The 27,842-nt window shown below is 33.4% G+C and overlaps 1 protein-coding gene across 16 annotated transcripts in view; it reads left to right on the top strand.

Annotated features, from left to right (window-relative positions):
• The window catches only part of ofcc1 (orofacial cleft 1 candidate 1), a 202,461-nt gene that overhangs the window by 169,637 nt on the left and 4,982 nt on the right, over window positions 1-27,842 (top strand). For 5 of the 16 annotated variants that reach the window (XR_012399703.1, XR_012399705.1, XM_073941441.1 and 2 more), the window contains 3 exons: window positions 6,162-6,344; window positions 23,082-23,196; window positions 23,336-23,396. Coding sequence is in view for 8 of the 16 variants with exons in the window: in XM_073941441.1 (XP_073797542.1) it covers window positions 6,162-6,344; window positions 23,082-23,196; window positions 23,336-23,396 (359 nt within the window). In the remaining 8 variants the exon portion in view is untranslated. Of the gene's footprint in view, window positions 1-5,256; window positions 5,353-6,161; window positions 6,345-23,081; window positions 23,197-23,335; window positions 23,410-27,842 lie in introns of all 16 variants that reach the window. The other 11 variants (XR_012399704.1, XR_012399698.1, XR_012399700.1 and 8 more) reach the window with 5 other exon arrangements.

Here is a 27,842-nt window from a genome sequence, read left to right as displayed (position 1 = left end):
GTGAATGAGTGTGTATGGGTGTTTCCCAGTACTGGGGGGCAGCTGGAAGAGAATTCACTGTATAAACCATATACTGGATAAGTTAGCAGTTCATTCTGCCCCCTGATAAATAAAGGGACTAAGCCGAAGGGAAATGTATGAATGGATGAACATTGCAGAGATGCAGTTCAGATTTAGTTGTGTGTGTGCATTGTGCCATCAAATTAGATGACGTAAACAAAAACGTTATGTCTATGTAATCCATAACTTGTACATTTGTTAATTATATGATTTAAATAATGACTCGCTCTCTATTGCAAAAATTGTATTTCCTGGGTTTTTAGTCATGTTAAAAATAAAATAAAAAAAGGGCAACACTTTATTTTGATGGTCCATTTAAGTATTAGTAGACTGTCTGCTTAATATCTGTTGATACCAACATTTAACAGTCCTTCAACAGACATTAACTGACTATAAGAAATTTTGCAAGTGCATGTCAACTTACACTAACTCTAACCCTAACCCCAACAGTCTACTTACAATCTAATTAGAATTAGTTGACATTAGATGCAATGTAACTAAAATTCAACAAACGGAGAAACAAAATAAAGTGTGACCTAAAAAAGTAACATCATGTCTGACGTTCGATTTGTTTGCGAATGACTCATTTTTGTAAAAACATTGCAAATGTCCTAGGAGGAGTTCAAAAGTAGATTCAAAACAATGTCAGAAAATGACGTCATGGGGTCAGAAGTCAAAATAGTTTTTCAAACCCTTCAATAATCCATAGCATAAAGAAGTGACAATGTCAAACATTGGTGAAAAAAAGAAAATATAGTAAACAATATTTGTAGTGATCACGCGTATCATTCATCTAGCCAGAGATGCAAGGTCAACGTGAGCACTATAATAATGCAGTAGGTCTTCAGAGTTATCTACTGTATGTTTAAAGAATCTTTGCATATAGTGTAAAAACATTGCAGCATGTTACAAGCATAACCCTTAACTCTCATTTTAATGAGTGATATGGGCCACTAGTGTTTCTGTTTTTCATTTCCCTCGTTTAAGGATTAGGTTGAAGTAGGTTATTATGGGCTTGTGTGCGTTAGTGTCGTGTCAGGGTCAGAGGCTGCTTGAGTCATGCAGAAACCTGACACGCTGCATTCCTGTGTCTCTCAGCCAGAGCTCATCACCTCACAAGCACAGCTGTAAATTACAGACCATTACTGTCAACTATCCGGGTTTACATTCATCTCAGTGAGCACTGAACTGTGGCCGCAGGTAGGGCTGATAATTGCGTCAGGGTAAGCATTTGAGCAAGCATACAGTTGCACTCTTGATCTCATCACACACACAAACACATGCACCTACATGAAAGCATACAATAGCCACAGCTCCTTGTTTGCTTTCTTTACATTGTCATAATCAGGCAAAGAAGAATGATTCATATCAAATTAAGATCACATCAAATATTTTAGTCGTCAGTCTTTGAATGATTGTTAGAATTAGCAAACATATGAAAAACTTTAAACCGCAATAGTAGCATGTCTATTGCGCTGCATTTACACTTTAAAAACCCTAGTGCAGCAGCAGAGCCAGCTCTGTACATTTGGAGGCCCTAAGCAGAATAAATTTAGGGCCCTACCTTACTCTAAATAGTGGAGGATAGCCATTGCAAACAGGCCCACAATGATGATATTGCTTATTAAATACAACCAATAAAAAAGAAAAGTAAAGCCTGATTTCTTCTACTTAATAACTGTCTGAATAAGTTTGGACATTTTAAAACAGCAATGTTTCTGTCAACTAGCAGCTGCAAGAATGAAGAATTAAACAATATTTAATAAAGGTATCATTGATTCCTACATTGCGTGTTTAAAACATATTCTATTATTTAGTAAATAGATTGAAGATTCTATAGCTAAATATTGTAGGTTGGGTTTTTTATTATTAATTCCAAAAGCAAAAACCCTGCAATAAAAAGACACAGAACAATAAATAGCCAACAGAAAAATGCCTTACTTACCAATAAAATATAAATTCGGAGTTCATTAAAAAAAAACAAAAAAAAAAAAAAAACAATTAACATTAATTTAAAAAAATGATCCATAAATAATAAAATCCATAGGCAAATAATATAAAGTACATATGAAAAATATTAACATGACAAATTAGAAAAAGGAAAGCAACAAATACTGGGTTAATGTTAATATCCAAATACAATATTATTCCTTTCAGTCACCTTCGCTGTTCCTTAAATTTAAGATGCAGGGTCCAGAGCTTATACTACTATGATTAACTCAATTAAGACATAACTTTTATAAACATGTCTTGGGAAATAATATTACCTGTGTGCAAAAACTGTCAGTGAAAGATACTTTGGTACTTTTGCACTTCAGTAAAATGCGTAAAAAAAAGGGGTCTGTAAAACCACTAAAAAACGAAATATTTTATAAAAGTACTATGTTTATTAATCTGTAATTGCCTATTTTCAATAAATATGCTATTAGAATATGATTTCATGATCTCAAATAGATTTATGATATCATTTCCCCCTCAGTTTTTCTACGCCTGAAGGATAACGGTAGTTTCGTTTATTTTTGCGGTCCAATTTCCGAAAAAAATCAGGTATATAATGGAGCAGGCAATGAAGCAAAGGTTGTGTCTGTGCATGGATTTGCATTCTTGTGGTGACCCGTCGGTCTTGCAGGTTACCTTAGAACACAAGTGTCAAACTCCCAAAAGGGCCGCAGCTCTGCACAGTTTAGTTCCAACCCTAATTAAACACACCTGATCAAACTAATTGAGTCCTTCAGGCTTGTTTGAAACCTACAGGTAAGTGTGTTGGAGCAGGGTTGGAACTAAACTGTGCAGGGCTTCGGCCCTCCAGGAATTGAGTTTGACACCCCTGCCTTAGAAGAACAAACTTGAACCGCGAGAACGCATATAAGAAATGAGATGCTGCGAGCTTCCGGTTGACATGACATAAAAACGATTTCAGCAAGGAAACGGCTTGCATTACCAGCGGTTTGTGGAGTGGCAGCGGGGTCCTAAGCAGCCGATTAGTTCGCTTATATGGAGGGCCGGCCATGTACAGCAGTTAAGTGTACATTGCGAGCACAGTGGGGCGAGCATTTTCAATTCATTCATACAGAAAATTAGCGTCAATGTTCATGCAGTGTATTATGGTCAACTTTAGTAGAAATGCACCTTTAAGGACAGATCAAGTTTAAAGATTGACGAATGCTAAGATTGTCGAATGGCTGTTCATTGGCTTTATGTTGCTCATAGAAGTCCTTATTGATTCATGCATTTTTTTTTTTTTGAATGCCACCACTGACAGCAAAACCTCACATTCCTATCATACACCTGATGCATTAAGGCTCAAGATGTATTTGGCACAATTTGTTGCTATTTTAGACCAGCGCAATCCTAATTTTCATGTTTTGCACCACGTTGTTTAAATAGCAAATCTATTTGTGCCACTTTGTGGGCTCTTGGGGGTTTTGGTCTAAAAAGGAGATGTGTTAAGGCGCATTGTTGGTGCTTTGCTAATTTGAGGAACTGAAATTGTCTGCGCCATTGACCAAATAATACCTGGCCTAAAGTCCAGTGTTGAGCATGTTAGTTATGCGCCTATGCAGGTCCAAATGCTTACACATTTCTGAATACACACAGGATGTATAGCAATATGCAAATATTTTATATATGAAAAAAATTAAAGGATTAAAATATATTAAAAAAAATCTACATTAATATAAAAACCAATACTATACATGTAGTGATTAGTGCATCGACACATGCACTTCTGTGTTTATGGTGACCCGAGTTTGATTCCGCCTCGTGGTCCTATGCCTATCCTTCCTCTTTCTCTACTCCCCATGCTGTCCGGTCAATTCTCTCTACTGTCATATCTAATAAAAGTGAAAACCCCCCCAAAAATAATTATAACACTACCACTACGTGCATTTGTATGATGTTATTAATATTAGCAGTATTTTTTATTATATGTGTTGTAATGAAAACAAGTTTAGATTTGTCCACTTTTCGAGTATAACAGAGTAAAATTTTTTTACCACACATCGTTATTATTGTTCATTCTTCATCCTCGTGCTGCAGATGTTCTGTTTAACTGTTTTCTCGCTAGTAAAGTGTTTAGTTTTTCCACTTAAAAAAGTCTGCCATCTAAATAGCAAATGCCACGTGGTACGACGCAACTGTCTCTTAAAGGGAATGGGAGATGAGACTCTGACTGGTTTAATGCACGTTATGCTCAAAACATACCCACAACTCATTAAGAGAATAAACACAACCCTGTTAGACCATGTGCCGGGGCGCAGAGGGTATGTTTCTGTCCTTAACATAGCAAAAGTGGATTCGGACAGGTCCTTAATGCTTTTGCACCATAAACTTTAGACTTTGTGCCTAGATGGTTAAAATACTGTAAAGCCTATTATTGTTATTATTGGTATTTTTCTTTGTCATTTGATTCAGTATTATAATTTGCTCTTTGAAAAAGGCCTTATATAGAGCTACTTTGGGCGGGTATTAGGGAATTTAATAACCTAGTGCATGTAAACACACAGCAGACTCCAAATTTATTAACAATATAACAAGTTTAAAACAAACCCGTGCATATGCATATGTTGTAAATTAGGTGAAAGTTTTTGTGAGAAGTTCAAATGTGCATATAAATAAAAAAAGACTAAATGTGTCACAGTGTCATTAAAATTAGCATTTTAAGTATTTAGTTTTTATTAAGTATTTATATTTACTTCAAAGTTAGGTGAAAAATGTACTGTATATCAACTTTTTATCTGAAATAATTTTACCTGAAAAAAAAAATGCTGGGAAACTTAAAGGTGCAGTATGTACATTCGACACCCAGTGGTTGGACTAGGTATTGCACTCTTGGCTCAAAACACACACAAGCACAGGTTGCCAGATTGACGACTGGATTGCCTTTGAAAATTGTTTGTTGGGCAATGTCGGCAATTGTCGGTTGCCTCTGGTTGATTTTTTCAAGAACAGCAGGCGTGGATGGTCCTAGCGAGAGAAATTTGAGATTTGTAGATTTGTATCTTCACAAAGTGTAAAAAGGGGCCTCTGATGGATTCGCGAAAACAAAAAATGCAAAGAAACATACCCCTTGAGACGTATTTCGCAATCTTCAGGAATGTATAAAGCGGAACGTTTCAGAATGAGTCTGGGTTATTTACATTACTGTGCTTGAGTTATCTTTAACAAGGCATGTGGGGGGTGTATGTGTCTCAATAGGTGGCAGTGTATGACTACATCTGGACGGAGGAGGAGCCTGTGGAAGGACTGGCACCACCTACAGGCACACCCAATACCGGATGTGTGTTATTATTGGTATTTTTCTTTGTCATTTGATTCAGTATTATAATTTGCTCTTTGAAAAAGGCCTTATATAGAGCTACTTTGGGCGGGTATTAGGGAATTTAATAACCTAGTGCATGTAAACACACAGCAGACTCCAAATTTATTAACAATATAACAAGTTTAAAACAAACCCGTGCATATGCATATGTTGTAAATTAGGTGAAAGTTTTTGTGAGAAGTTCAAATGTGCATATAAATAAAAAAAGACTAAATGTGTCACAGTGTCATTAAAATTAGCATTTTAAGTATTTAGTTTTTATTAAGTATTTATATTTACTTCAAAGTTAGGTGAAAAATGTACTGTATATCAACTTTTTATCTGAAATAATTTTACCTGAAAAAAAAAATGCTGGGAAACTTAAAGGTGCAGTATGTACATTCGACACCCAGTGGTTGGACTAGGTATTGCACTCTTGGCTCAAAACACACACAAGCACAGGTTGCCAGATTGACGACTGGATTGCCTTTGAAAATTGTTTGTTGGGCAATGTCGGCAATTGTCGGTTGCCTCTGGTTGATTTTTTCAAGAACAGCAGGCGTGGATGGTCCTAGCGAGAGAAATTTGAGATTTGTAGATTTGTATCTTCACAAAGTGTAAAAAGGGGCCTCTGATGGATTCGCGAAAACAAAAAATGCAAAGAAACATACCCCTTGAGACGTATTTCGCAATCTTCAGGAATGTATAAAGCGGAACGTTTCAGAATGAGTCTGGGTTATTTACATTACTGTGCTTGAGTTATCTTTAACAAGGCATGTGGGGGGTGTATGTGTCTCAATAGGTGGCAGTGTATGACTACATCTGGACGGAGGAGGAGCCTGTGGAAGGACTGGCACCACCTACAGGCACACCCAATACCGGATGTGAGACCAGCACCCATGTATCCATCTACACACTGCATCTGAGCGGCCTGCGCCAACATTACAGACATTTCCTGAGACAACCGGATGGAGCCATTATACAAGTGAGGATCATCTCTGTCAAAAGTCCTAAAATAAACAGAAGCGACTGACTCAAAACATTGTAAGAATCTATTGAAAACTGAGCCTGACAAAACTGAAGCGTTAAATTAACACACAAAATAGACAAAGAAAAATGGGTCACACTTTATAATAAGGTTCCATTAGGTAGGGTTAGTTCCTATCTGGATTAGTGAGATCACAAATACTTCAGGTTACGTGCGTTAGCCATGTACATAAACCCAGAGATGGAAGTTAACGAAGTACAAATACTTCGTTAATGTACTTAGGTAGATTTTTCTGCTATCAGTACTTTACTCCACTACTTATTTTTCAAATTTTTAATTTTACTTTTTATAATTTCAGAACGTTTATAATTACTTTATAATTGCAGAGTTTGATGCTTCTTGGCTTCTTTCATAAATTTGGCAACAAACATTTTACATAAAATATTTTGAGGCCGTACTTTTTACTTTTACTTAAGCACAAGCCTGTAGTCTGTACTTTTACCAGAGTCGTGTTAAACGTGAGTATCTGTACTTCTACTTAAGTAAAGGATATGTGTGCTTTTGCCCCCTCTGCATACACCCCTCATAGCAAAGGGGTGTGGCCAGAGGCGTTGTAATGTTACACTGATTTTTCCACAGAGCTTGCTCTGTTTCTGTTTTTGGGCTCCCAAAGGACATGACACAAAGAGAAAAGTGCTAACAGTTTAATTTTAAATATGTTCCAGAGAATTATAAAATAGATATAGCTCCAGCATTTGACAAAGGAGAACTTCCAGAATCTCTCCCAGTTCAGTGCTGGATTTGGCTAAAAACTCCTCAAAGAAGGAGCAGCTCCATGCATAGACAAAGCTGTTTATTGTGAACAGCAACCTGTAAGTATTTTTATTTGTTAAAATCGATCTATTACATGCACAGTGTCTAGTGTTAACGGTATGATGTAGCAAAGACGTAAACAAGGATGTAAACTATGGGAAATGCTGTTTGGCACCATTAATAATTCAGCTACAAATTCATATTAATCCGTCAAACCGTTGTAAACAGCCACAATCTTCCCCAGCACTATAATGTTTCTCTACGCTGCTGCTTTCCGTGAGTTCTACATCTCAAACAACAAACTTGCAAAAGATATGTGAATGTTTCATATTTTACACATGCTTATACCCTGAATATATAAGAAAGACTCTTTCAGATTTTATTTTAGAGAGCAGACAAGAGGTTCAGCTGTGTCCTCTTTATTTAATGTCTAATTCAGGCTTAAACTGCTGACAGCTACTCTGACTGACAGTATTTACACAGCAGAGGCAAAGCACATGCTTTTCCTGGTGACGTGGAGCTGATCGGCGAATCACAGCTCATTATGGTAGCTAACCAATCAGAGCCTCTTGAGGGTCGGCCTTTCAGAGGAACTAGGAAATATGACCGTCGTTTTCATGTTAGCTGAGTAGCTGTATATAATCGGAGTAAGAAATCTGAAAAATAATGTGATTTTTTTTACAAATAATTCAGGAACACACATTGCTTTGTATCTTATAAACTCAACCTAGCCTTAAAAATACACTCCTTTAAAGGCCACTTTTTTAATTTATTTACAATACATGTATTAATGAATCTTGGTTAACATTAGTTGATAAATATAAAGTTTACATGCATGCTAACTCACAGTGCGTCAATGTTAACAAACACAATTTTGGCTTTTAATAATGCATTGGTAAATATTGATCTATGATTAATAAATGCAATACAAGCATTGTTCATTCTTAGTTCAAGTTAATTAATATATTAACTAATGCACCTTTATTATAAAGTCTAACTGAATAATCCACAGAAAACACCATTCAGTACAATTACATTACTATTTTCATACACGTGAAGGATGCATGATTCTCTCTTACATTTCAGCTAATACTAAAGCATCGTATAGTGGCTGTTTAACTTCTTATGCTAACTGTACCTAATAATGCTAAACAATTCCATAGTAGTGATATGCAGTCTGCTCACTAGACTTTAAAATTGAGCTAAAGAGTGTAAAAAAGGCTGTATTGTCATTTTCACCATAGACAGTCAGTGCAAAGCACTCATGAATTTAGCCCTCACACCTTATAGGTGCTAATTTTTTTCCCCTTAAGATAATCTAGGAACCTATAAGGAGATATATTCGCTAACCTACGCTCATGGCTTCACACGTTATTAAACGCGGCGGAACAGCAGGGCGCAGACTGCTGTCCAGATTGCTGTCTAATTAAATGTACCACTGATTCTGCGTGGTAACAACTGCAAGCACATGAATTAACTCCCATCCCCCCCGAGAACAACCTGGATCATCCTAACAAAATTAATATTTTAGAACTTCAGTGTCAAAAACAGCAGATTTATGCTGCGTGCGCGTCGACAGCTCGCTCGCAGGCAGTGCGGTCGGTTAATGGCGTCCTGAGCTGTTTTGTGACTGATGAGAGCCCCACTGAATGCTGCATATTTATCAGTCTGAGGGGTGGCCCTGAAGAGCCACAAACACAAATATATCAGTGAAGATACTAGCGCAGACAAATGATTTGAGAAGCTGTCAAGAGTTCCTCAACTTTTGTTTGGAACATAGCAAATCATACAAACTCAAAATAAGGGACATTCTCCCAGAAACGTACATGACATGTCCCTGAAATCGAAACGTAAATACAGTGAATAAAAAGTATTTCATCCCAAACATTTCTAAAATGAACTGATTTCTGTGAGATGTTCTGTAAAGGAATATGTCATTCATTTAGTTTACAAAATTTACAACACTTTACAAATTTACAAACCCTGTCATTAGCCCCTTTCACACAGTGATACCGGTAAATATCCGAACGACTTTATCGGTATATTCAAAAAAGCATTGTTCACACAGACTAGAACGTTATGGAATTTTTCTGGAAAAGAGCATTCACACATTCATTCTAAAATGCCGGTAAATTCTGACATCACTACCCAAAAATAGGCACTGAACGGCTGCATTCACACAGCGTAGCATTACGGCAAATTACCGGAAATGTTACAACTTCTCTTATTTACAAAAAGGGGCTGTTCACACATACAGACCTTTCCGGAAAATTGCCGGTCATTTTCCGGAAAGGTCTGTGTGTATGAAAGGGGCTATAGTCTTTGACCTCAGCCCAATTTAACATACATCTTTAGTAGTTTTGTTATGCTAAAAATTGTTATTTAGAGAAAAAATTACTTCAGAAATAGCAAGGGTAAATTGTTATCATTCACATCCATTGATTAAAAACATGAAATTATGAATGAATTCTACAAATAAATACTATTTTACAATTTCCCCCATGTTTCTGTCAGTCCTGCAATATTTGCATTAAATTTAACATAAGATGCATGCTTTAAACCTTTAAGGTTATGACTCGGAAGTGACATTGTTTGATGGAGAATAAGCTGACAGTGATCAAGGATGCGTTCTGTTATTACCACTGAAGTCAGAATTATTAGCCCCTCTTGGAATTTTTTTTTTCTTTTTTAAATATTTCCCAAATTGTGTTTAACAGAGCAAGGAAATTTCTGATTATATTTTTTATTCTGGAGAAAGTCTTATTTGTTTTGTTTGCCAAGAATAAAAGCAGTTGTTAATTTTTTAAACACAATTTTAAGATCAAAATTATTAGCCCCTTTAAGCTATTTTTTTTTTCGATAGTCTACAGAACAAACTATCGGTACACAATATCTTGCCTAATTACCCTAACCTGCCTAGTTAACCTAATTAAGCCTTTAAATATCACTTTAAGCTGTATAGAAGTGTCTTGAAAAATAGCTACTAAAATATTATTTGCTGTCATCATGGCAAAGATAAACTATTATGTTTAGAAATGTGTTGAAAAAAAAAATCTTCTCTCTGGTAAACAGAAATTGGGGGGAAAAAATAACGGATGGGCTAATAATTTTGACTTCAACTGTTTATGTTTTTATGATTGTTTTTGTATAATTTTTTTTTTGAGGATGACAAGCTTAAGTCAGGCTCTGTCACATTTTTTATAAGTGAAATAATTTATATATATAGGTCACACTTTATGTTAATGGTCCGTTTGTTGTATTTAAGTTGCATTGGATTTACATGCCAACTAATTCTCATTAGATTATAAGTAGACTGTTCAGCTGGAGTTAGGGTTAGTGTAAGTATACATGTACTTGCAAAGTTTCTTATCAGTAGTTAAATGTCTGTTTAGCAGTAGTATCAACATATTTTTAGCAGACAGTCTACTAATACTCAAATGGACCATCAAAATAAAGTGTTACCAACAATAATAATACCAAAGTGATTGTTATATTTAATAATAAAAGTACAGATAACTAGGTTTTACTGTCGGAATAATCTTATATACTGTATACAGTTGAAATCAATTATGAAGTAATAGTATTATTAGGCCCCCTGTATATTTTTCCCCAATTTCTGTTGAACAGAAAGAAGATTTTTTTTCAACACATTTTTAAACATTATAGTTCATTTCTAATAATTGATTTCTTTTAACTGTGCCATGATGACAGTACACTACCTGACAAAAGTATTGTCGTCGTTCCCAGTTGAAAGAGCAACAAATAATAACGTGACTTCTAGTTGATTATTTGGAAAAGTGGCAGAAGGTAGATTTTTCTGATGAATCATCTGTTGAACTGCATCCCAAACATCACAAATACTGCAGAAGGCCTTTTGGAACTCGCTTATACCCAAGATTCTCAAAGAAAACAGTAAAGAAAAATCATGGTTTAGGGTAACATTCAATATGGGGGTTCACTGTACATTATTTCTGTTAAGTGACAAGACTTTTGTCTAAGCAAAGTAAGACTTTACTGTCCTAATTAAATCATTAAAAAGGCATGATCATGTTTTATTTTGGTAAAATAAGTGTAATCTAAAGGCCTTTGCCTTTCAAATAAGCCACTTTTGTTACCAAATGATTAACTAGAAGTCAAGTTATTATTTGTTGTTCCTAAAGCTTGGATAGGCGACAAGACGTTTGTCAGGTGGTGTACATTAAAATTTGCTTGATATTTTTAAGACTATAATGTTTAGCCTAAAGTGCAATTTAAAGGCTTGACTGGTTAATTAGATTAACTAGGCAAGTTAGAATAATTAGGCAAATCAGTGTATAATGATGGTTTGTTCTGTAAACAATAGGGAAAAAAATGCTTAAGGGGCCTAATAATATTGATTTTATAATGATTTAAAAACTGCTTTTATTCTAGCCAAAATAAAACAAATCAGACCTTTTTTTTTCCATAAGAAAAAACTTTATAGAAAAATACTTAGAAAATTCCTCGCTCTGTTAAACATTATTTGGGAAATCATGAAAAAATAGTCATGTAATTAGTTGTGATTTGTTTTTCAATTTGTATTTTTTTAAATAAAAATAATAATAAATTGAAAAGTCAGAAGCTCTCCCTATCTCTAAATGTCTATCTTTGCATTTGTGTGCAAATAAATAAATACACATTGAGTGCATTTCATTCAGAAAGCACATGCTGCATGTGTAAGTCATTTCTGTGTAATGTGTAAGTCATTCTGATTTAATGTGGACCTCAGCAATGTTTATTTTAGGAGGGGGCAGTGTTTGTGATCGGCTCAGCAGAGGGAAGTGTCAGGCCTTATCTAAAGAGTGTGATGGGTGTGGCATTGGGCAGGCTGGCACACAGAAAGCACTGATAGCAACAGTGCCGCCCATCCCAGGTCACAAGCCAATGACATGCTAGCACTCAGACAGCTTTTTGAACCTATAACATCATCTTAACTAATTTGTAATGTAATGCAATGTGATATCACACACAAAAATGACTTGTGCTGTTTGTTCAAACAACTTATTTAAAATGAGTTGAAACTCAACAAATTCAACAAAAGTTTTTATGAGACAACAAAGTTCATGAACTGAAAGCTGTGACCTTTTTCTTTATGCAGTTAGAGAAATGGATTATTAAACGACAAAGCAGTGGGCGTGGCTTGTTTTTTCTCTTGCGAACTGAATGGATGTAGTAAGGTAGCATTTTATTAAGAAAGATTGGGTTTGGGGAGAGTTATTATAACCTAACAGACTCCTCTTCCTCACCATTTTTGTTTGTTGTCAAAACTGACAATTTAAGCAGCATTGTTAAATATGTCAGCCATACCCAATTCAACATACTTAATCTGACTATTTTACTGAAAATGAAAAACAAGAAGTGCTTTTTCAGATTTCAATTCAAGATTAGAATGGCAAACTATTTTTTTTTTCTCAATGACATGCACAGATGAATTGTTCACCACAAAAATTAACACTATATGAGCTTAATAAAATCATATGGTTAGTTTTGATTTCATTGGGTCATTTCAATTGTTTTAAGTTCAATCCACTTAAATTTGTAAGTTGAGTTAAGCTAATTAATTTGTGTTGGGACAACATAAACAAATTGTGTGAAACCCAGCATTTTTTATGGTGCATATGATATTTAGTGGATTTCATGTATTTGAATTGAATGTTCTGAAAATGAGTAACTGAAGGTCAAAAAGGTCAAAAATAATAAATATAATTACACAGTACAATGTTTGTTATAATGTAATATAAATATAAAAAAAAAAATATTTGAACTAGTTCTGGGCAATAATAATTTGCACAATGTTTTATTACAGAAATAAAGTATGAATAATAAATGTTAATACACCAAATTATAAAAAAAAATAATACAAAGCATAAGAAAAAAATGGCTAATAATTTTGAGACACAAAACATAGGCTACCACATCAAATCCATAAAGTACTGTAGTATTAATGGTTAACTTTATGATCATTCATGACCAAAGGCAGTTAATGGCACATTATAAAAACCTCTAAAAAGCCAGTCTGATCTCACAAGGAAACGTAAGTAATTTACATTTTGTCAGTTTAGTGGCTCAGTTTAGTCGTACGAAAATGTACGATTTAAAAAAGGAGGGGTAGCACCCAACCCCACCCCTGACTTCAATCGTCATTGGGTGATAAGCAAATTGTACTAAATTGTACAAATTAGATTAGTACGAATTGTACGATTTCATACGAATTAGCCACTGAATCAAAAAGTTACGAATTGCCGTGAGATTGCATTGGTATATATGTTATCTGGTCAATATAATACTTAAAGAACTTGTGGAGAAAAGCTATTTAAAATCTTAAAACATAAAAAAATCACAAAAAAAAAAAAATAATCACAAGCTTTTTCTTAGTAGTCACATTCTTATACGCACAATTCAACAATGAATTTTTGAAAGTAGTGTATTGTGACATTTATTTGAAAAGTTCTTTTATATGAAAAAAGTGCACACTTTAAACAACTGATGTGTTTTAATAGCAGCATTGCCTTTACTATTTAGTATTCTAAACCCTTAAAATATCTTGTAAACCTTAACTTAAGCATTAATGTATTCAAATGAAATCTAAAACCAAAGCTATTCGCCACTGCCAGAACGTTTAGAGATAATTAAGTGATCATTACATCAGTGGTCCTCAGTTCGTGTCCTTGAATCACACTGTTCTCAGATAACCACCTCGATAGATGAGAGCTTTATGCATGAACTGTGTTCAGAATTAAAGGATCCTTAGAGTGTTCACTACTCTCTACTAACATGAGCACAGAAAAAAATTACTTAAAGGGGTGGTCCACTAAGATATTATATTTTAAACTTTAGTTGATGTGTAATGTAGATGTGTCAACATAAACACCATCTCTGAATGTAATGAGCTCAAAGTTGAATGCAAAGGGAGACATTGGCTTTTACAGAGTTAACTTAGCGAAGCCTAAAGCGAATAACGTTTGGGGACTGTTTTTTATTTATTTTTTTATATTTTAATTATTAGTTAGTAATTTACAAATACAGCAAAAACAGTCAACAAACAAAAATTCCAAAGATAGTTGAAATAATAAAAAAAAACAATACAAAAAAAAAGAAGACTTTCACAAGATGCCAAAAACAGATTCATAATAGCTTATAATAGACAGAGCTTTAACATTTTTTACAGCTTTGAGAGACTTCATTAACAGAATAATTTTGTTGACAAATACCATGCGTAAAGGAGGAGATTTTGGAAGTCTACATTTGTGGATGAAGAATTTACCATTTAAAATAATAAATAATTTATTTTGCATCCAATGTTATCAACATATTATTTTCAGCAGAATAATTAGAAAAAAACTTAGTTTGGGGACTACAAAAATACATCTGGGTTAATGATGTCATAAACCCTTCAGGTTACGCACATACACCCCGCTCAGTGAAGGGGCGTGGCCGGAGGCGCTGTAATGCTATAACAGAAATGCTTCCTGGTGATGTGGAGCTTATCTGTGAATCAAATCAGATCCTCTTTAGGGTGAGTCTTAAGAGGAACTATAGGAAGTATGATCGTCGTTTTTAAGTTAGCTGAGTAGCTGTAAATAATCAAAGTAAGAAATATGAAAAAATAATGTGATTTTCTACAAATCAAGCATGAGCACACTATGCTTTGCCCCTCATAAACACAACAAAGCCTTAAAAATACAGTCTTGACCACCCATTTAAAGGTGCAGTAGGTGATTGTCTTCAGAAACATTGTTTGTTATGCTGGTTGAAAGTCTCTTCACATTCCAATAGTAATGATTACAGTAAATGATCTAAATGTATTTGTATATGTTTTTATATTTTGGGTAAGGCATAAAAAAAAAAGTTCATCCAATTAAATAGAGTTGGACTGACATCTCTCATAATTCCAATAAGTAGCTCAAACTGTCTGTCAGCAAACGCAGATTTGAAAAACTGCGCAGCCTTTTGTACGCAGCTCCGCCGACCGATGTTTGTGCATAGACATGCTACGCATTCACGAGAAAGAGAAAGAGAGCATGCGCACGCACGCGATTGGCAAAACGTTTTAAAAACCTGAATCAATATTGGAGTTACCTTTGCACTCTGGAGAAAGGATGACTTTATGTCTGAAGGATTTCTCTTTGACAGGTAATGTTCTGTTTTTAAACTATTTTAGCTTCACGCAAAGCAGATGTAACATTAGATGTTGTTGTTACAAATAGGTTATTTCTTCACAGAAGTGTTGTTCAGCCACTAAAATCTCCCGGTGAAAGATTAATAAGACTATTTTCAGTTTCATAAGGGGCCTTTTACAGCATCGATAATGTAGATTTTAATTAGTTTAACAACAAAACACAAGTAAATACCGCTATTCCACCTAGTCTCTCCCTATATTGTTTACCAAGCAACTCTGAATATTCGCTCTGAAATAGCATGTCAGTTTGGTGTAATTCCTGCACGCCACCGGACAAGCAATAGTCGCTTTTAACACCTGAGAGAGGGTTCTTTTGCTGTTATCTTTAAGGTGTGCATGCTCCTGTTTCAGGAGGCGTGAACCTGGACTGCAGGGGAGGGACTGTAATTCACAGATTTATGCTAAGCTGTTAGCATTTTGGAAGATCACCTACTGCACCTTTAACTTTACTTGACTTCAAAACTTTCATTCACAGATTAACCTACAGCGTATTTGATATATTACACTGAAAACCCTAATAAGTTGACTGAACAAAATTAATTGAGTAAACGTGTTGCCTCAATTTAACTGAGTAACGGAGTCTCCCAAAACTTGCATATTGAAATTTATTTAACATGCCAGTTTGGTAGATTATACTTAAATTGTTCAGTTCAATGTGTGCGTCTCTGTGTGTAATTATATACTATGAAAAAATATTTAAAAAGAAAAGTAAGTAGCCATTTATTCTCATTATGGTAAATAAAACATGAAGCCTTGTTTTTCTGATTAAAAAAAGACCTTGCATTAAAAGGTTGCACATATTAGAATTTTACAGTCAAGACTACATTAAAAACAACCTATTTTTTTCCAAAGGATTGTAATTTTGAGCTTACAATACTTTATATCTTATGTTTATGCATTTTCATTGTATACAATCTAAATTATAAGTAATGTTCAGTCAACTTTATTGTTTAAGTAAAGACAACATTAGGGTTTACAGTGTATGCTGGCAGTATTTAGTTTTTTGCGTGAGTAGATTACATATAAAGTCAATACAAATGTGCAAATATAGGCAAATTTCGACCGGGTGGCTCGAATTACACATTTGCTAACCTAGGATCATTCTGAAAATGTACCGTTATATACATTTCTTGAGAGCGCCAAATACATGCCAGAAGCTGCATTTTTTCTGGGACGTATTTGGCACTCTCCAGAAGTGTATATAGGGATATGTTTTTAGAACGAGCCCGGGTTGCCCAAACCAGTACTATTCAACATTTCACCCCTGCTGTGACCCATTGTTTGTCTGTGTGTGTTTTCAATTCCAGTGAGAAACGGATTTTTTTTTTAAATAATAAAAACTTTAATAATGTGCGATAAAATAATTGTTTGTGTTAATTAAATAATGTGTTAATACAATAATAATACAGTCACTTTCCCAGCTGTATTTTAAACATTTACGTAATAATATTAATGATAAAGAACCTGATTATACAGAAGCACTCTGTATAATTCATAATATTCTATTGTACTTCTTCCTGAAATAACAATCCATTTCACTGCAGGGAATTAGGCTTTACTGAAGAAGCTTTGTCAGCATGCAACAGCAAATGAGTGCAGTTTAGTCAGTTGCAATTCTGTGGCAACTTAATGATCCTCTTGTGATGTTTCTATTAAAGTTAGAGATGCTTTAAAAGCAAACATTATTTAAGCAGATGTTTACTGCTCTCTGAGTAACTACAAATTTGGGCAGATCGGATTTGAATGCAGCAATAACTTCTTGATTTCCGATTGGGCCAACATCCACCTTAAATGTGGAAACAAGATGGCGTTGGACATAAACGTGTGTGAATTCATTAGGGCATGTGCTAAAACGGCAGTAGGTTTATGTGCGTGAGCGCCTGTCTTTCCTCTCGGGCTAGCGTTTAAGTGTCTGCGGCCTAAGAAAGCAGTGCTCTGGCCAACTGTGCTGCATCATCTCTTGTTCCCATATGCCGTATGCAGCATATGTGAAGCCTGCCGCCACTTCTGTAAAACTTCCATTAAAAATGCACAACTACAGCTCCAACAGCTTGAGTATTACCTCTGCACAAATTATTAATGCTCGGCAAAACCGCTGATGAGCACGCAGCACGCATTAAACACACTCACTTACGCGGCCTGTTTTTATCATGTGGCTTTTGAGGTTTCGAAGCATGCAGCGCTGTTTGTGTTTCTGGGTGTCCTTTGTTTGTCCTTGAATGCAACTCTTTAAATAGACCCTGTGTGAAAGTAATTTGGCATTGAAAAAGTTCTAACGATTGAATGCCGGTGACTTTTGCCTCAAAACACAGATAATTGTTTTATGAACACAGTGGCGCTGGTTACTATCTACTGCATGTTAACAAAACTAGTGTTGAATAATGGAGAAAGGCACTCCCACTAATATATTCAGGGTCATTTTTAAATTGATTGAGACTGTAATGTTCGGAGAAGAACGAGTGAATGAATAAATATATGAATGAATGAAGTACAAAAATAATGATACAAACATTTTAATTAAATTTGTCCACTGTGATTTTATATTTTAAACTTTAGTTGATGTGTAATGTAGCTGTGGGTTATGATGTCATAAACCCTTCAGGTTATGCACATACACCCCGCTCAGTGAAGGGCGTGGCTGGAGGCGCTGTAATGGAGATAATCTGCAGATCACAGCACATAATGTTAGCTGACCAATCAGAGCCTTTTGAGGGGCGGGTCTTCAGAGGAACTAGGAAATATGACCGTTTTCATGTTAGCGGAGTAGCTTTTTATAATCAGAGTAGGATGTGAAAAAATAACAGAGTTGAAGCAAATGAAGCATGAGCACACATTGCTTTGCATCTTATAAAAACAACCATGCCTTAAAAACATACTCTAGATCACCCCTTTAAAGAACAAATGATTTCTTTCTTTTTTTTCTTATTTTTGTCTGTCTTCTTTTTTTCTTCCTTTTTTCTTTCTTTCTTTCGTTCGTTCTTTCTTTCAAAAATTGATCAACAGGCATAAAATAAATAGCAGATATTCTAAAATAATGAATTTATTTTAAAGGAATTTTTATTAAATTTCAAAATATTTATAAGAAATACTAATACACCAGGCTAATAAAAAATACAAAACACAAGGAAAAACTAACAATTTTGAGACAAAGATTACACACTATCACATCACATACCATCCCATCTATAAAGTACAACAGTATAAATGATCAAATTCATTTAACTCTATCTGTAACACTGTAAGCTATAGACTTGCCTTTTACTGCAAAGACAGCGTTTTCACGTGTTAGTACCATGGTAAAACAGTGTAAACAATAGTAGTGACATAAACAAATTAATAACCATCCCTAATTCAACACTATTGTGTAGTTGGACTAAATGTGCTTGATGGCATGTTTTTCTGTGGACTCTTACCTTTTAAAATAAACCGTGATGTACAGCAATGAACTCGTGTGTGTGTTGTTATTACATGATATGTACGCCATATCTAATAAGCGTTTTCTGCAAAACTTACACAAATTTAGCAAATACATTCTTTATAAGCTTTCCATTTAAAAACAACTAGCTGCAATGAGTGCTTAGTGGTTGTTTTTTATGATTACTCATGTTCTTTTTGGTGTAATCTATTCAAAAACATTGACATGTGGAAAAAGCGCCTCAGTGCGACCTCATCGGGTTCTGGGTAAAGGGTTAACAGCTAATGGCACAATCTCCTCTAAAGCCAGCACGTGTATACCTTCCTTTTATCTGGTCAATTAAGTCCATAAAATCTGGTGGAGAAAAGTTACTTCAAGGAAAAAACTTAGTGGTGAAAAGTGAAAAGTATTTATTTATTTATTTATTTATTTATTTATTTATTTATTTATTTATTTATTTATCGAAAAACTTAAAAGTTTGTATGTAAGTATCTTGAACTGGTTTATGAAAAGACCTACATCTAGCAAGTGGTTTGAGGAATGATCATTTAATTCTGATTAGAACTGAAATTGGTCAAACAATTTCTAAATACAAATAAATTCTAAACTTGCTCAAATAAATGTAGCTGCATTTTCATTTCATGTTTTTTATTTTATTTTTTTTTATTAACGTGCATACATTAAAAATGTAAACAGCGCAAGTCGGTGTAAAAAAGTAAGGTTTATTCTCGCATGTAATGCTATAATTTCTGCAAGACTCATAGGGCACTTTCATACACTCGGCGCAATAATGCCCAAGACCTGTTTGCTGCGATTTGTTGCTGTTTTCAGACCAGCTCAACCCTAAATTTCACGTTTTGCACCGCGTTGTTTAAATAATTTAAATTTATTTGTGCCACTTTGTGGACCCATGGGTGTGCCGGACTAGAAAGAAGACATATTGTTGGCGCGTTGCTATTTTGAGGAACTAAGATAGACCATGCCAATGACTAACTAAAAACTGCTCTAAATTCCAGTGCAGAGTGTGTTAGTTATGTGCCTATGCGGGTCCAAGCTTACACATTGCTTAATACACACAAAATGTACAGCAATACACAAATATCCTTACATACAAAAAAAAAAAAAATGTAAAGGATTAAAATGTTACAAAATTAATATTTTCTACATAAATGTAAAAAAAAACTCTACCTACATGCCTTCTTCATATCAGGGAGTTTTTTTCAGTTCATTCATGAACATTTGCATTTGTATAATGTTATTAATAGTAGTATAGTAGTTATTATATGCATATTTATTGCAATTGACTATTAAATGGAATTGGAGATGAGACTCTGACTGGTTTATTGCACATTATGCTCAAAACACGCCCATAACTAAGTAAGAGAATAAGCACAACCCTGTTAGACCATACCCTGAAGCACAGAGTGTATTTTTTCATCCTTAAAATAGCAAAAGTGGATTTGGACAAGCCCTTTTTCGGGCATGCGCTTTAGACTTTGTGCCTAGATTGTTAAAATAGTTGGCAGTAGCTATATATATATATATATATATATATATATATATATATATATATATATATATATATATATATATATATATATATATATATATATATATATATTGTAGAGTTCTGCTAAACATATTTAAAGTGCCCTTTGTATATGTATTAATCCAAATGGGTGCATACAACCCTAAATTAATCAGTTAGTTATATAAAATGATTATGTATTATTTGCAGATTGTAATTGTTGTGATCGCCAGCGATGTTTCTCCACTGGAGATTACTATCTGTATTCCTGCTGAACTCTATCTCCCAGAACTCCTTGCACTTATTAACTCCTGCCACAGCTGACAACAATCCAGACACTCACACACAGACAAAGCTGTAACTCATCTCCACTGATTACATGGACTATACCACTCACTTTCACTAACACTTTGCTGAGTCTTCTTTTCCCAGTGAAGCATTACAAACGTTTATTTCCTTGTTTGCCCCACCAGATTTTTGACCCTTTTCATTGTTTATTGTTTTTGTTGATTCTTTGATGCCTTTCTTGAACTTTTGCCTGATTTTCGACTACGCTCTTTTGATTTTCCTACATGCTCCTGCTCGTCCCTGTTGTTGACCATTGCCTGTACGATTACTCTTTAACAAACTGCATGTGGATCTTTACCTTCATTGTCAGCGTCCATAAGTCAAAGTAGTGAACAGACTAAACTGTCAGACTAAAAGTCATATAGGTTAGGTAAAACTTGAGGACATCATTTATATTATAATACTTTTTTTTTTTCTTGAAGAACTATACATTTAGGTACCCTTGCCCTGAAGATCAACCTTACAGTTAAATCAGGTTTCTTAATCAAATTATATAGACTCATGTCATTCCAGTCACCCTTAGTATATCATTATCTCTCTGTGTTAAGAATTTCCAAAGACCTCCTCTCTAACCTGGGGTGATCGTTTGCTCCCAGTGCCAGCAATGAGATAGGAATCGTGACATTTTATGTGTCATGTCTTCATTTTGATAATAGTGTTTTAGATCCTCTATTGAAGTCCTTCTGTTGAGCTCACATTTATGAGTCAGAGCTCAGGACAGCTGACTGAAGCCACACTGACCCATATTAACATTCGCATATAAAATGCTTAACCTTTAAAATAATCCTGCAGCTAAAATCATTGACAAACAACTCATATGCCATGAGGTCAAAAATAATCGTGTTCAACAGGGCCAGCTAATTATTAAAAAGTATTGCATACTGAAAATATGTTCTGTTTCCTAGTCTGCATAAAAACTGGGACAATAAGCACTAAAATCAAACTAAAAACAAAAATAGTTTAATAGTTTGCTTTAAATGGTTGCTAGAGCTGGGATTGACAGTTCGAATATTCATTCATTTATTTTCCTTCAGCTTTGTCCCTGATTTATCATAGATCACCACAGCGGAATGAAGTGCCAACTGGTTTGACTGTTGTCGGATATTTGAAGACTATTTAGCAGTTTGAGTTAGATGTGTCCAGCTGATTGTTTTCTATAGCATTCTGATCCAGAGATATTAATCTCGTGATTTTTCAAATGTAGTATATTTGGTGGTATCTAGGGTGATGTGGGTTACATAGGACATTATGCTCATGATTGAGTCATATGTAGGGCCAGACCTGCGAACATATTTTGAATCTGCTGACATTTTTTTTTTTGTTGCTATTTTTATGTAGAATTTTGTGAAAAATCTGCATTAATTTATTAATTTTAGTATCATAACTAAAAGCTTAATATATAAAGTAATAAATAATACCTTTTTAAAACTTTTATTTAATGTTTACAATGCAAATCCAGTTTGATTTACATATTTGGTAAATAAAGCAAGTCTCTTATAAAACATCAATATAAAAGACAGAAAATATTACTTTACAATCTCTATTGTAAATAAATCATATAAACATTTTCATATTACTCAATAATATTATTGAAATCAATTTAAAAACAATAAATAACAAATTACACTTACACAATTGAATCATTAGACTGTATGATTGGGCTAAAAATCTGCTCTCAGATTCCATGTGGGCCTTTATATGAGATTTATATGAGACCTCCATTACTGTACGTTTCTATCCCAGTCTTATTCACAGGCATAAGGGCACTTTTTTGTGTTAAGTACACTTGAATGATTAATGTAACCATGATTCTGACCAGTTAGAAAATATATTGTGTCAGAGTCACCTGAATGTCGGAGCTTCAATATGATGTCAAAGTCTAAAAGATATTTAAAATGTATTATAACACTAGTATGTTGTACAGTTGTTGTGCAGTTATTTTTTTAAAATCTTCTCTTGTAACCTTTCGTGCTAGATTTTGTCCTAACCAGCCACGTCTCTTTTGTGATTCACAGTGAAATTCAGAATAAATAATGAATAAATAAAAAATGAAATAATGCTGAATTAATTATTTTAATGTGTAATCCGGTATATGTTACTCTAAAATAAACCCAATGCTACACTACAAATAAATGTATGCTTTGTTGGAGAAAAAATGAATCAAATTATTATACAAATATGAACTTTCAGGCTTTGATGTATTTTCTGTGGTAAAAACATTTAATAAACTAGTTGTATAAGCAAATTTTCAATACACTAACTTTTACTTTGCTTATGTAATTAATTTGACAAATGTATTATGTCATCTTCTGGGGCATCATTTTTGAGTTTTTGCAGGTAAAACAAAGAAAGAAGCAAACAATGAAAGGCCCCATAGCAAACATACAAATAAACCAAATATTCAAGATATTTGAAACTCTGTGTTTGTTCCAGGTTATGGATGATTCTGACACTAATGCATTTCAAACATCAGAGGTGTATGAGCAACACGAGAGGATGAAGAGTGAGACACATCTTAGAGAGAGGAAGGGCAGAAAAGCTGGTTGGCGTGAGTATCAGTACCACGTAGAAACGCAAATAGATGTAGAATATTTATTTATTTATTTATTTATTTATTTATTTATTTATTTATTTATTTATTTATTTATTTATTTATTTATTTATTTATTTATTTATGTGTATTACAGGTTCATGCAGGGTTGAGCCTTTGGGAGGAAGTGACTCAAGCAGTGGAATTAAAGGGCAAAGGCAATAACCTTAAGTAACCACAGATGATTTAACAATAATAATAATAATAATAATAATAATAATAATAATAATAATAATAATAATAATAATAATAATAATAATAACAATAATAATAATAATAAAATAAAGTAAATTAAATATATTAATAATAATAATAATAATAATAATAATAATAATAATAATAAAAAATAACAGTAATTAGTATAATAATAATAATATCATTATTATTATTATTATTATTATTATAATAATAATAATAATAATAATTATTATTATTATTATTAACAACAACAACAACAACAACAACAACAATAATAATAATAATAATAATAATAATAATAATAATAAAATAATGTTACTACTAATAATAACAACAACAAACAATAACATAAAATAATAATTAAATTATTGTTTAATGTTATTATTATTATTATTATTATTATTATTATTATTATTAACAACAACAACAACAACAACAACAACAATAACAATAATAATAATAATAATAATAGACAATAATGTTACTACTAACAACACCAAACAATAACATAAAAATAATAATTATAATATTGTTTATTATTATTATTATTATTATTATTATCAATTGATTTATAATAATAATAATAAATAAATAAATAAATAAATAAATAAATAAATAAATAAATAAAAACTCTTAAACAACTCTTTCAGATAGTGATAGTGGATTAGATAGTGGTTGGTTTGAACATTTGTATTCAGCACAGTGCAATGAATTCTAGATATTTTATGATGTCAAATAACATTAAAGATGAGTATGACACATAAATGCACGGTAGTTCATCACCTAGCAAACAATTTAAAGTAGCAGTCCAATGAAGACATGAATGCAGGTCGTTTGATCCTCACTGCTGCTTTCACGCCATGAAAAATGATGATTCTAAAAGTCACTTATCAAGACACAGTGATAAAATATCAATATTGGGGCCACATTAAGCAGGATAATATTCTGCCTGCCTTGATTTGCATTGAGTATGTGTCTGCTGCCCGGTGCTTGACGTAATGAACTCGCCCACAAATCAGCCCTTAATGGGACCCTACTTATATATACTGCTTAATTAAAGGTTGTGGGCTTATTAACATGTGTCAGCGGTGGCGGCCGGGTGAGATTGAATCTGTCCGTACAGAGCCAGGTTGTAAAGGTTTTATAGATAACCTATCATTATTAAACCCCATTGCTTAATATCAGATCTTAATAACCTGTCATTTTCATTGATGATGATTTTCTTTATGGTCTGCCATTATGGCTCAAAGTTGCGGCTGTTTGGGGAAAAGCTGTTTGGGACTCTCAGCACCTTATCACCTTATGAGCTTATGACTCTCGTGTGCTCATTGAACTTTCTGTCTTTTATGCGACGAGAGAGCATCAGTGAGTAGTGACCAGAGGGCTTTTAGCTCAGAACAGGCCAGCTGAGATGAGCCTTCATGTGTTTCTATCTCTCTCTCTCTTTACAGTTCAAGAGAGCCTCTTCCATGGCCAGCATCAAAAACATGAATTCAGCCTATAAAGCTATTTATATCCATTATACATTCCTGCTTTTTGTTACAACAGTTTGTAGCTGACATTTAGTGGGATTTATATAGTAAATTAACCCTACTTTTGACTCGCATGTCAAAAAAAAAAACAAAAAAAAAAAACAACCTGGGCACCATTTTAACAGCAGAAAATATATATTATTAGTCTATAGATAAGTCAGAATCATTAGCCCCCCACCCCTTTGAATTTTTTTGTGCTTTTTAAAAAACTCCCAAATGATGTTTAACAGCAATAAAATGTTCACAGTACAGTATGTCTGAAATAATTTTTTTCTTCTGGAGAAAGTCTTATTTGTTTTATTTCCGCTAAAATAAAAGCAGTAAAAAAACAAAAAAAACAACAACAACAACAACATTTCACGGTCAAAATTATTAGCCAATTAACCGATAGTGCATGCCTGGACTTGTGGAAACCCGGAGAAAGCCCACCCGATAAACACAACAAAATAAAAAATGATATATATATAAATATATATATAAACCGAAATATATATATATATATAATAATATATGTATATATTATTCTATATTATATATATATATATATATATATATATATATATATATATATATATATATATATATATATATATATATATATATATATATATATATATATAATATAGAATAATATATACATATATTATTATATATATATATTTCGGTTTGGTCCCTTTTTAAAATACATTATCAATTGTTATTTTCTTATTGATGTTATTTTTTTCCACATAAATATAAAAACCATGCTTTCATGCTTTCTTCATCTCTGGGAGCTTTTTCAGTTTTTTCATGACAAGTTTTGTACAATGTTATTATTATTAGTAGTATTATTTATTATATCCATATTTATATTTGTTTTATTAAAAACAAAACTTAGATTTGTCCACCTGTCAGGTTTTAGATCATTTGGGGCCAAGCATGTGTATTTGGATATTAAGTTGTTTGAGCACACTTTGTTATTGTTGTTTGTTTATTCGTTTGCAGGAAATTAGAACTGAATTCGGAGAAGAAATTTGAAACATATCTAACAAACAAAATTAATTATGTATAGGCTAATGGATGTCTGTGCGTACAACACATTTCCTTATCCACAAGAGTGAAAGTGAAAGTAAAGAATGAGGGGGCTCATCTCTCATTCTCGGCACTGCAGATGCTCTGTTCAACTGTTTTCTCGCTGGTGAAATGCTCAGTTTTTTTTACTCAGAAAGTCCACCAGGTAAATAGCAAATGCACTATGGTGTGACACAGCTGACTCTTAAAGGGAATCGGGGATGAGACTGATTGGTTTATTCTCAAAATACACCTATAACTCATTAAGGGAATAAGCTCAACCCTGTTAGACCATGTGCCGCAACGCAAAGCGAATTTTTCTGTCGTTAAAATAGTAAATGTGGATTCAGGCACGCCCTAAATGCTTTTCGCCCTGCGCTTTGGACTTTGCGCCTGGGTCGTTGAAATAAAGCCTTTAATGAGCATCTTGAAAAGCATTTTTATCGGACCACAAGATTTTACAATTCACTCAGGCAAGTCACTTTTATTTCTAGCACTTACAAAATAAAGTCTTTAAGCTTACTGTATATTTCCATGTATTAATGTCTTGGGCACACATCTACATAGAAATATGATATATGGGAATGTTTTCAATGATGCCATTATTTGACACAAGTTCATGTTTAGATTTCCCATATGAAAATATATATCACATAAGCCACATATATTTAAAAATATTGCAAAATTGGCAGTTTACATATATTATTTTAACCATTGAAATATACAACTGAAGTATAACAATGGTGTTTCAACAATCAAAGAAAAAACAAATCGCTTAAAGGGGCTAATAACATTAACATAAAATGTTTTTTTTAATAGTTGTTTTCTTAAAAAACTGTCTTTATTCTAGCCAAAATAAACAAATATACTTAAGAAAAAATATAGGGTATACTGTGAATAATCCCTTGCTCTGTTAAGGATAATTTGGGAAATATTTGAATAAGAACAAAAGATTAAAATAAATCACAGGAGGGCTAATAATTTAGATTTCAACTGTATATGTGTAAAAAAATATATATATATTTTATCACATTTTTCATATATAGCCATATATAACATTTCTGTATGAGCAAAACTGAGCTTTACCTTTATACAGCTGTTCACAGCATGAGGCTGAAGTTCTTTGTATATGACAGAAGGTATACCAGTACTTCAAATATTTGATTGCTAATGACAAATACAATTTCCCATTGATTTAAAATTCAAATTGATACCCAGAAGCAGTTATTTCTGTGAAAAGATGCCGACGGGTTCTCTCGGCTGTGTATATGCTGATTTCAGTGAAAAGAGAAATCGAACCATGATATGGGAACAGCAACTTTTTTGAAGTATTTCCTTGCATATACAGAATCCTGCTGCTAGTTAGAGGGAAACATGAAAAGAAAACACTTTTTGTAATTCTATATTTAAGTATCCCTGCTGGTATTGAATGTAGAGAGAGTGCAGTGTGTATGATAGAGGCCATTCTGCAGGCAATTAAACTACACAAAGGCTTTTCAATAATGAAAAAAAAAGAAGAAAAAAAAACATCTGAGCACTGAAAACAAAAAAAGTTATATTAGGATTGTTTGTATGTGCAGTTGAGGTTGAATTGAGGTACTGACATCGGAAAAAAATCTTCTAAACATTATCAGATTGCTAATTAGTAAATACCCTATTTAGGTCCCAAAAAACATGATCCTTGCACATAAGCCAAGATAAACTGATCTGCAGATGGTCTCCAGTCACCCTGAATGGGTCAAAACTGATGGTATTGAATGGCTCTGATGACTAATGATAAACTCTTACAAATTAATCATTTAGTTGATAATTCTGGGACTTAAT

The sequence above is a fragment of the Danio rerio genome, chromosome 24, assembly GCF_049306965.1.
Source record: "Danio rerio strain Tuebingen ecotype United States chromosome 24, GRCz12tu, whole genome shotgun sequence".
Classification (NCBI taxonomy): domain Eukaryota; kingdom Metazoa; phylum Chordata; class Actinopteri; order Cypriniformes; family Danionidae; genus Danio; species Danio rerio.
Note: the sequence above shows the minus strand (reverse complement) of the source record. Positions and strands in the feature narration are given on the sequence as shown.